The following is an 11,022-nucleotide window of genomic DNA, read 5'->3' as shown; positions in this document are numbered from 1 at the left end:
GGTGGGAGCTCGCGCGCCATCCATGGCTGGCATGTGGGATAACGTAAGGAACATGTGACATTAGGAGGGGCCTCTTTGGTAGGAGGGAAAGGGAGGGATTGAGCAATCCATCATTTGTTTGGTTGACTAATTAGAAAGGAGGGAAAGAGGCAAAGCGTGTTTGGTTGCAAGGGGAGGGAATTGAAAGGAAAGGAAAAGAAAGGGAGGGATTGTCTTGTATATGTCATTTTCCTCCAAAATGAACGGATTGGGAAGGAAAGAAAAAAAAAGGTAAGTGGAAGAGTTTTTTATTCCCACACTACCCTTTATTTCCTTTCCATCCTTTCTAAATTCATGTGTTATTTAGTCTTTTTTTCCATTCCATTTCTTTCCATTCCCTTTCTATCCATAATCCAAACAAACTTTTTAATAACTCTTTCCATTATTTTCCATTTCGTTCCTTTCATTTTCCTTTCTCTTCCCTTCCCTTTCCTTTCCCTTCCCTTTCCTTTCCTTTCCCTTCCTTCCCATCCCTTTCTTTCCCTCCCTTTCCCTCCAACCAAACAAAGCATTAATGTGCATTGGGTAGGAGGTTTGGGTAGGAGGTTACGTTAACAATATCAATGCCTGTGGATGTTATTTCTCTCGACTGCAAAAGATGGCAGGTAATACCCTCAAGTTGAAGGGAGTAACATAATACAAGACGAGCCAACTCACCTCAACTCGAATTCACTTGTAGAAAAACGAACTGAGGTCGAGTTTAGATCGATGCTCGAAATGTTAAAGAAGTCAAGTTCGATTTGTAAGAACTTTACTTTTTTACACTCAGCTTGGCTCAACTACATAAATGTGTCATAATAGGAGATTTTCCGTTGCTAAGTTTTTCTTTAGATGATATTTGGATGCAAAATATATGCATTCTTTCTCTGAATGGTCTGTTAGATGGTTGTTCATGGGTGAATTAGTTAAAGAAGCCAGTTTGACAAGTTAATGAGTTAAACAAGTTCATGAGTTAAACGAGTTAAAAGAAACAAAATAGGTTAAGTTAACAGAAACAAGTTAAGCGAGTTGACCTTGAGCTCGAACTCAATGTTGTATCGTTGAGTCAAGTTTGAGCCAAATTTGTGGAGGTTGACTTGAGTTTGAGCTAAGCTCAAGCTCGAGTTTTTTAATCAAGCTGGCCCAGCTCGAGCTCTAATCGAAGCATGTGCAGCCCTAATTGTAATCTCACCTAGGTCTTGACACAACCCGAGGGTCTGGGGGGCCTTTGGCCTCTCATCCGAGCGGTAGGGTTCCATCTTACTCACCTATTAAAAGATAAAATCAAATTGCATTTAGTTGGCCAATGAAGGAGAGAGAAGTGGCAGCAAACTGACTCACCTATATTTTAGCATCATTAGGATGCAACAACAGATGGTGAGGATATACTGCAAAATGTCATGTCATGGTGTCAATCTAGAGTTCTCTCTAGATATCACCAGACTTATTTGGAAAGATTTTCATTTCATATACAAAGAACTGGTGCCTTTGGGACCAAATTACCTTTCTCCAATGCCCTTTAGCCTGGCTATTTCTTGTAGCATTATAAATTTGTCCGGCAATGGAGCTTCTCTAGTTTTTGACACCAACTGATCTACCACCCTAGAGAAGGAAAAGCTCTAAAACATTCGGCTTGTTGGAGCTAGCCTGCTCATATTTCAGCTTAAAGGTTTAGGTGCAAGTCACTCCTTATGTTTCCATACAATTCTCCATTGATATTTCAGACAACTTCCATTATTTGCCATCCATCCACCCAATATTTGATAGAATTATCATCTCCCACTCTCCATTGAACAAAACCTTTAATTAGTTTCCACCTTACTCCTAAGCTCTTCCAGCAGTAAGAACCTTTCCATTAGACTTTTAAGGTCCAAAGGCTGCACCCAACCCTCAAGTACCTTGCCCTTATCAATGTTACACTGGTACCTTCCAGTGCTTTCTGATTTGAAATCAACCTCACATTGTGCCATCTGTTCCTTACATTTTTTGTCAATTTTTTTGCTGATTTCATGTATATAATTAATTAAAAATATATAACTATTGTTGTACTATGATTGGCAAAAACGCCGTACCCATACCCGCTTCCCCGTACCCATACCTGTACCTATGTGACATAGGGCCTTATCCACTTTTGTGGCGTAATACAGTGGTTTGGTTTAGTAGATGATATATATTCTACTCACTAGGAGTGAATCATTCCACTCCATTAGGGGCTTTAAACCTATCCAACCTTCATTTTTTACTTGGGTAGAAATTCTTCCAACATCATGAAGTTTTCTGTTGTCATTAGTCCCTTTAGCCCATAGAAAATTTATCATACTTTTGTCAAGGGCCATAGTAACGCTAGCAGGCTGCTTCATGGCTTCCATCCAGTAAACGACTAAAGAAGTCAAATTATGGTGGATCAAGCATATTCTCCCCTCGTAGGAAAGCATCCTAGCTTTCGAATTACTCCAATTACTCAACATTTATGGAATCTTCCTGCAGTGTCCCTCAGCAAGGTGCCTGCGGAATAAAGGAAGACTGAGTTAGGTCGTAGGGAAATTTCCAACCTCCCACTGAAGCTCCCTAGCTAATATACTTTTCTTCTCTTCACTCATGTCGAGGCCAAACAATAGAGATCACCAAACGAGTTCCTTCACCTAAGATCTGCATGTATCTCTTGACATTCCTAATGGATCTCAGAGTGAGAGCACCTTTGCTAAGAATCGAGACATCATCTGTGAAAATGATACTCCCCATCTGAGGATAGGAAGCAGGGGCTATCAGAATGCAAATTTTCTTCCTTTCTAGTTGTGTTCAGGCATCTGATCAAGGCCTTCATAATCATAATAAACAAGTAGAGGAACAAATGATCACTTTGCATAAACCCTCTTAGAACAATTGAATTCTCTGCACTAACAAGGATATCAAAGGAAGCATTCTGCACATAAGTAAGAATTCTATCTATCCATATGTTATGGAAACCGATCGGACAGATATTAACCTTGAGAAAGCTCCATAAGAATGCTTTTGATAGGTCGACTCGTGACTACAGATTGACCCTAGTTTTACCATTTGAAACTTGGACCCAATACCTGGCTTGACCCGACCCAATTAAAATTAAAATACATAGTTTTAGTATAATTAGTTATAATAAACTATATGCAGTTATATATGTACAATTAAATAAAATCATATTAAAAACAAATTATTGATCCAACTCGGGCTGGCCCAATGCCCAATTTTAACGCTATGCCTGAACCTAGTCGAGTCGAGCACGGGATAAACACAGATTAGAAACTAGTAAGTTTTTTTTTTTTTTTTTTTTGAAAATAAATCAAGGGCATTTTTGAAATGCCCATTTTCATTTGCTACGTCAACAGCCGAGTTCAATGGAGCCGTTTCCATATTTGCTGGCGTCAGCACCTGCGGATTCAATTCATTCCGCCGGGCTGCGGATCGACTGCCTACCCGTATCCGCTCGTAAGCGAAGTCGCACCTCTCTCTCTCTTCTAGAGCGGAAGACCCTGTTTGGGACGCGACGTTTCTGACGGGTATTGTGGCATCGCTGGTGACTGGAAATTGCGTCTAAAGATTGTGGGTGGTGGATCGATTAGGTGGTTTCCTGTTGCTTTGGGAGGGGAGAGATCCACAGAGTCAAGTCTGGGGAGAACATGGGAAATCAGAAGCTATTAACCCTTTCAGGATCTCTTCTTGTTCTCTGTTCCTGCCTCTTTGGTCTCGTTCTTGCTAGTGCAGGCGATGCCGATCCACTCTACAAGTACTGCTCTTTGTTCCTTCTCTTTTCATTTTCGTTTTTCCCTTCCTTTGACCAATGTATTAGTTTGTCCTTCGGATCTCAAACTCCGGTTGTATTGTGTTTATGGTGTTTGATTCAATGCTTCGACTTGGTAGCGTTTGATGTTTCTCATGTCAACATGGATGGGGGTTTTGGATTATTTCACGTATGTTCTTTTTGTTTTAGAATAGATTGCCTTTCCGAGTAGTTAGGTGTTTATTGATTATCTGCCATTTTGCAACAAGGTTAAAGCGTTTGAATTAAGAGGCTAGGGAGAGTTTTTTGTTTGATTTAATGTAGTTCACTGCAGTCTTGAGCTGAATGGATTCTCTGTTTGTGCCTCGCTGGCCGTTAATAGCTTCGATCCGTCCACGATTTTATAATTTGGGCAGCCATTGGGAAGATAGAGGGATGTATTCAATCTGATAATGGTTCGTGGCATGGTCGGAATGGTTTGGACTCCTCAAAGTTGCAGGAACCATGATGCTGAGAAACGGAATTAATTATTGCGTCATCTTGCTTACATGTGATTTCCCAAGAACATTATGTTTTAAGGGTGTTGGATGTCTGAGATACATCACTTTATTTCACTTTCATGACGCGGTTAGTGGGCCATTTGGCTTGCCTCGTGCCCTTTTCTTTTTCTTTGGTTTTGCTAAACTTTAACAAAGTTCGACTAGATTTTATTTTAGCAGATTGATCACTGTAGTGTGAAGTTCATCGTTTGAATGTGTTGTCTCATCGAGGTTTGGTTTTAAGTGAGAGGGTGGGTGGCATCCCCTACCATATTCGAAGTTATATATGACATTTATGTGTGTGCCTAAATGATGGTCAATTGATTGACAATGACATATGGTACATATATTATCTCTCTGCAGTACTTACTGTATATGCATATGTATATGTGTATTGTAAATGTAGACAGGGAGCCTACAAGATTTTCTCTTTGCACTCTATGGACTAATTACCTTTTCTTCTCCTTTCCAAGTTACTCGATCATTTACATAGCTATGCATTTCCATCCTGCCTCTGTTTTTGTATTCATATTGCATCTGAACTGCTAACCGATGAAGGAAGCCTCTCAGCTTATAGCATCAGTTGAACATTTTCAAGACTTTGTTACATCATGTTACTTTCTACAATCTGGAAATACTAACCAGTACTGCATTCTTGTGGTTCCAACTAAAATTTCAGAAATTGTGTGGAACTTTGTGAGAAGACTGGATGTATTGGAGGTACCTGTTTCCAGGGTTGCAGATTCTTATCTGATGATGTCACGGACAACAGCTCCTGGTACATGCAAGAGCCCCTTTACCAGCAGTGGAAGCAATGGGACTGCAGGAATGATTGCCGTTACTACTGTATGATGGAAAGGGAGAAAGAAAGAGAAAAGTTAGGACTAAAGCCTGTGAAGTACCATGGAAAGTGGCCTTTCAAGCGCGTTCTAGGTCTCCAGGTCTGTTTGCAGTTAGCTGCTTCTTCACTGTACTTGGTAGTGGAAGAACCCAGCAATGGATAATGATTGCCTGACTACAAAATCTGATAATATTCACACACCTTTGAACAGTGTCAAAGTTCCTATTTAATATTGTGATGACTGATGCATTTTAATTTGATATTTCCTTCTCTTTCCTTTTTTTCTTCTTTGCTACATAGGAACCTGCTTCAGTGGCTCTGTCTGCTCTTAATCTTGCAATGCAATTCCATGGATGGATGTCCTTTATAATACTTCTATACTACAAGTTGCCTCTGAAGCCACAAAGTAAGAAGGCATACTATGAATTCTCTGGTCTGTGGACTATCTATGGAATACTTGCAATGAACTCATGGTTTTGGAGCTCTGTTTTTCATAGCAGGTGAGAAAGTTGGTTTAGGATTTTTATCTAATTTCTTAAATGTTCTCTACATACATCCAGAAGTTTTCGTGATCTGACAATTATTTTATTACTTAAGGGATGTAGAGCTAACAGAGAAGCTGGATTATTCGTCTGCTGTTGCCTTATTAGGATTCAGTCTTATAATTGCCATTCTTCGTACTTTCAATGTGAAAGATGAGGCGGCAAGGGTGATGGTGGCTGCACCACTTTTGGCATTTGTAACCACTCACATATTGTATCTCAACTTCTACCAGCTTGATTATGGTAAGATCCTCCCTTACTTTCAAGGCTTTCTTTGTATCTCTGAGTTAATGCAACATGGAATGCAATTTAACTTATTTAACAAACATGTGCGAGCTTATCACATTTCACAACTCCAAGTGATTGCATTCTCATCTATGGGTTTTTTAATCTTGTAGTAGTTCCATCTTTGCCTTGTGCAACCTACATTTCAGCTGTTTTTTTAACTTAGTTGGAAAGCTCAAGTGAGACCTGATCGATGATGATAGCTAATTCTGGTTTGAAAAAAATCTTGCTAATGAACTTTAAAGCAGGAAAAGATAATTAGGCATTAGGTGTTAGAATGTTATTCTCTTTAACAGCATTACATAACCCACTGGTTAGTCATGTTCCTCAGACTTCTTTCAGTGGTTGTTGTCATGCAGCATAAAGTAAAACTGGTTTTTACTAAAGACCAATATAGCTACCTTATGTCTTCCTGAAGCCAAATATCAGTCTCAAGTCTCCCGATTACTCAATGAGGTAAAGAATCATGATAATATATTTTTTGACTATTTACTGCTATGAAATCCTCATGAGTATCATGAAAATTAAAATTAGTAGAACATAAAAGGTAAAAAAAAGTTAAGAAACAGAATGTTTTACATGATAGGAAGGACATTTATAAAACATTGTTAAAAAGAAAGTAAGAAAAGTATCAAAGGAATAATAAGTGATAATATCATGATGCTATTTCTTAGTTCATGAAAGTACATTGCTAGTTGCAACATTTCTTACGTGAATCTTTCACAATATTTCATCTCTTTCATTCTTCAGCCTGTATGGAGTTCTAGTGTTTGTCAACGCTAATCTCAAACCTGTATAATGGAAGAAGGCTATCATCAAGTGGAAGGTGGCCATAAAACCAGCCATATCCTGTCAAAATGAATTTTAAGAGAATTTCTGTAACTACTAAGGTGTCCCTGGTAGGCTGTAGCCAATGCTCTATAACGAGACCTGGTTGTGGTGGCAAGGGAATGAGGATATTGGATATTCATTTCAAGCATGGTGAAACAAAGCTTGGTATAATTAGAAATTGGTTAAGAAGGTGTAACATTACCTTAAGTTGATGTTTTACAAGAAAAATTAGTTGTATGAGCGAGTTGCAGGCCTTCCCTATGGATGCTGCGTAGAATCCCAAGCTTTGTTTAGAAGCCTTCCCTATCATACATTTAATGTTTAGAAGCGTACAAAAGGTGTCTTCTAGCATAGTAACATCAACTGAAAATTGCAAGATAGATGCAGTATTTCTAAAGCAGAAAATTGAAGGGAAAGGTGGCTTATAAAGTTGGAAATTGGGGTAACCTATGGTGTGCGGAAATGAATGATTCCACTTGTAGTTGAAAGAGACGAACATAGTTCGAAAGATAAAAGATAGAATGCTTAGATTGAAGCTTATCTTAGACAGAGAGATATTTAAGGTAAGTACTGCTATTTTCCTTCAAAAAATTTCAGCAAAAATTATTAAGCAGAAATCTTGAAAGAGGAAGGACATACTTTTCAAGAAAAGATGCGCTTAATAACTTCCAAAAGCAGTTCTGGTAGACAGCATGATAACATGAAAAAGTGTCAAAAAGTGTCCACGAATTAAATGGTGAAACATTGAAGGAAGGTACTGTAAGCAAAACTCAAATAACAACGCTAAAAGAAGTGGATTAAAATAGATAGTAATTTTCAATTTTCAAAACAATTGTGTCAGCAAATGATGTGTAAATAAAGACTAAGCAAGGAAGTGGATGAACAATTGCAAATCCAGTGTGAGTAAAAAAACTTGTGGTGGGGAAAGGAAACATGGAAATTCCTTTAAAGAATGGAGAAAGGCAAAAGATGTGATGGGTCTGCAGAAGTGCAAGTTACTGTGAGGGGGTTCCATGAAAGCCATAGGAAAACACTAAATAAGATTGGATCTGCATAAAAGAGTCTCTTGTTGATAGGTTCGTTTGGTTATTATGGAAGTATGAAATGCTTATGATCAAGGTTTGAGGAAACTTCTTTGGGCTACTTTAAGGAAGAAAGAATTTCTTTTTCTTGTAGATATATTGCAGTTGCTACCATTCCGACATATCGAGGAGCTATAATTTTTTTTTTTATGACTTTACATGGGGAGACAAAATTCGGACATATACCCCCACAGTCTGAGAGTTGGGCTGCTGCAGGGGATTCTGTTCTTTAATTCCTACATATTTGTGTTAGTTATAGATGCTGTAACATCAAGTACCTGTAATCAAGTGTCTGGTCTATTCCGCATCTAAAAGACTACTTCACAAGAAATTGAAACTTCAAAGAGGAATTATGGGAAAAAAAAGTTTTAGGTATTGATGGACAGAAACATAACATTAAGCGTTAACTTTAGTGGCAAACTATTTATTGTACTGATTTCAGAATTCAGGATTTTGAAGTTAAGTCAAGTTTTGGGACTTGTGATATAATAAGATGGTGGAATGGATGAAATTGACACTAAATAGATTGTACTCGATCTGTCAGCTGGAGACAAGCTATCCTGATAAGTGGTAACAGAGGGGCTCAGCTATTATCTGTAAAGCTGCTATAGATAGCTTTTTTACATGCAATTGAGTGCTTGAAAAAAAGTACTGCTTTTTGAAAAAAACACTAAAACGAAAAGTTGTATCCTTTTCTTCCTTTTTTTCTAAATTTTATTTTTTGTTTATCTACTTATTTTTTATGTTGACTTATTAGTTTCTCATTTATTTTATTTTTTACTCTTTTTTAAGATTTTTTAATTTTTTAAAAATTTACCATCTTTTTTTCTTTTTGCCGAGAAAACACTCGGCGTTAAAATGCAAAAACGACATTTGTTACTATGATATATATATATATATATATATATATATGTGTGTGTGTGTGTGTGTGTGTGTGTGTGTGTGTGTGTGTGTGTGCACGTGTTCTTGAAATATGACAATCAGAAAATATGAAGACAATCATGAGTTGTCCAATCCACTGGTTTAGATGTCTCACATGCTGCCACGTTGAAAGTGTTTCTTAAAGGGAGTTTATGTTTCCTGTTGGTTTGAATTTGAAAAGACACTTTTGAGGCAACTCGTGGGATACCTATAGATGAATTTGATTAAGCAATTTATAGGGATTTTGGTGGCGTGTTCATGTTTCACTGAAAGTTTTGAATAATTGATATTGGTAGCGCACTATAATGATACCAACCGATAATTACACAGTTTTATATATTCTGAAAATTGGAATCATGATAGTGAAACTTTAGTCTGCAGTAAAGTGGGGCACATTGGCACAAATACAATCTCTCCAACTGAACCACATATTAATGAGCTGACAATATTTAATTTTGCATGTTTTTCCTGATCTTTGATCATGTTCAACTTCATGAACTCTTGTAGGACTGAACATGAAGGTATGTGTGGTTATGGCCATTGCACAGCTGCTTCTGTGGGCTGTATGGGCTGGCCTAACGTGCCATCCTTCGCGGTTCAAACTGTGGGCGGTAGTTTTTGGTGGTGGCCTAGCAATGCTTCTTGAAGTATACGATTTCCCCCCTTATGAAGGATACCTTGATGCCCATGCACTTTGGCATGCAACAACAATCCCACTCACATATCTCTGGTGGAGTTTCATCAAGGATGATGCTGAGTTCTCTACCTCAAAGCTTCTTAGTAAGCAAGCAGAAAAAGGTGATTCGAAGAAGGTGAAGTAGTAGGTCAGGTGCCCTAATCCTCAGAAAAGTGCATACGATCAGAACTGCCCGATGTACCTATGGTTCTCTTTTTGCTGCATTATTTGTTTGTTGGTCTCTCTTACCAAAGCTTCAGAACTTCTTGTAAGTGGTTGTGTCTTGAGAGAGAGAGAGGGAGAGATTTTGTAACCAAAAGATATTCAGTTGTCCTAGAAGGCACATGAACGAAATCTGTATCTCATTAACTCGTTACGCTAGTATGGTTGGGGAGAAATGTTATTGTAAATGTAACGTATGAGAGTTGTCTTGATTGCTTTTAGAGGAGAAAGGCGACACCTTAGTACCGATGGCGGATAAACGTCCTGATCTCTTAGTGTTTGGCGTCACGTAGAGTTAAAATCCCCCAATAGAGCTTGTCGGCTTTCTGCCTGTTTGTTTGGTACCAGAATCGGAAACTCAGAGCATCGCTTTTTCTTTCTTAAAAAAGCACTGCAGCGAGTGGGTCTCCTCACATTTGTCCTATTCCCTATTGGAGGGGAAAGCAGAACCACTTGGTTGGAGTAGTGTTACTTCTCCTTTTGTCAAATAGACATCCTAGGATGTCAGCTGATCTAATTCGAACTGAGTATATCCTTAACTGCATTGGATATTCATATACTTGGATTTGGATGTGTATATGGATGAAGGAAAGTTATATTCAAAATCTGATCTTACAATCTGAATCCAATTTTTATATTCGTATCTGAATATGAATTTTGAAGTGAATCTGATGGATTTTTAAAATGTAAGAGTATTGAATATATGATATTCATTTAAAATTAAATCCGATCCAAATCCAAATTCTTGTGTCACTAAATGGTAATAAAAATAACATTGAATTTGAAGTGTGTGTGGCCATAGAGTACTTCTATGAAAATTCCTTCAAGTTCCCCTTTTCATAGGGAAATTAATTCCATCATTATGTAATTGTGCCATTGATAAGTTTAGTGAAGATAGAATATTCAGTTAATCTATGGCAGTCACTCAATCAATAATTATGGATGTTGTAAGGGACAAATTTGCATCTCATGTCTATAGCTAGGGGTGGTGTGTTATGAAAGATTGTTTACATGTGACCGTATAAATAGAACTTGTTTACCTGTACTCACTTTAATTTTTCATGTGTGACATTTCAAGAGACAAACCCAACCTATCAGTACGAAGTGGTATCTTTAACAAGAGTAATTAGATCAAGAAATAGACTAAATGGTCCAATTCTTAAGTTTAAATGTCGTCCAAAACCTAAGAATGTCAATGTGCCCTAATTTTAAAATGTAATTGTTTTGTAATCTAAGCAAATCTCATAAATAAACTGATGAACAAATAATGTGAGTCATATACTGTTCATGTTTGGATCATTATAGATC

General features: G+C 37.7%; 1 protein-coding gene across 1 annotated transcript; it reads left to right on the top strand.

Annotated features, from left to right (window-relative positions):
• The first annotated feature begins 3,462 nt into the window (after window positions 1-3,462).
• Window positions 3,463-9,937, top strand: LOC116265530 (uncharacterized). The gene is made up of 5 exons (XM_031646200.2): window positions 3,463-3,781; window positions 4,994-5,255; window positions 5,456-5,655; window positions 5,753-5,940; window positions 9,324-9,937. The coding sequence occupies exons 1-5, from the start codon at window positions 3,675-3,677 to the stop codon at window positions 9,635-9,637; spliced, it is 1,071 nt and encodes a 356-aa protein (XP_031502060.1). The 5' UTR covers window positions 3,463-3,674; the 3' UTR covers window positions 9,638-9,937.
• The last annotated feature ends 1,085 nt before the right edge of the window (window positions 9,938-11,022 follow it).

The sequence above is a fragment of the Nymphaea colorata genome, chromosome 12 (genome assembly GCF_008831285.2).
Source record: "Nymphaea colorata isolate Beijing-Zhang1983 chromosome 12, ASM883128v2, whole genome shotgun sequence".
Lineage (NCBI taxonomy): Eukaryota > Viridiplantae > Streptophyta > Magnoliopsida > Nymphaeales > Nymphaeaceae > Nymphaea > Nymphaea colorata.
The sequence above is the reverse complement of the archived record's forward strand: the minus strand, read 5'-3'. Positions and strand labels throughout refer to the sequence as shown.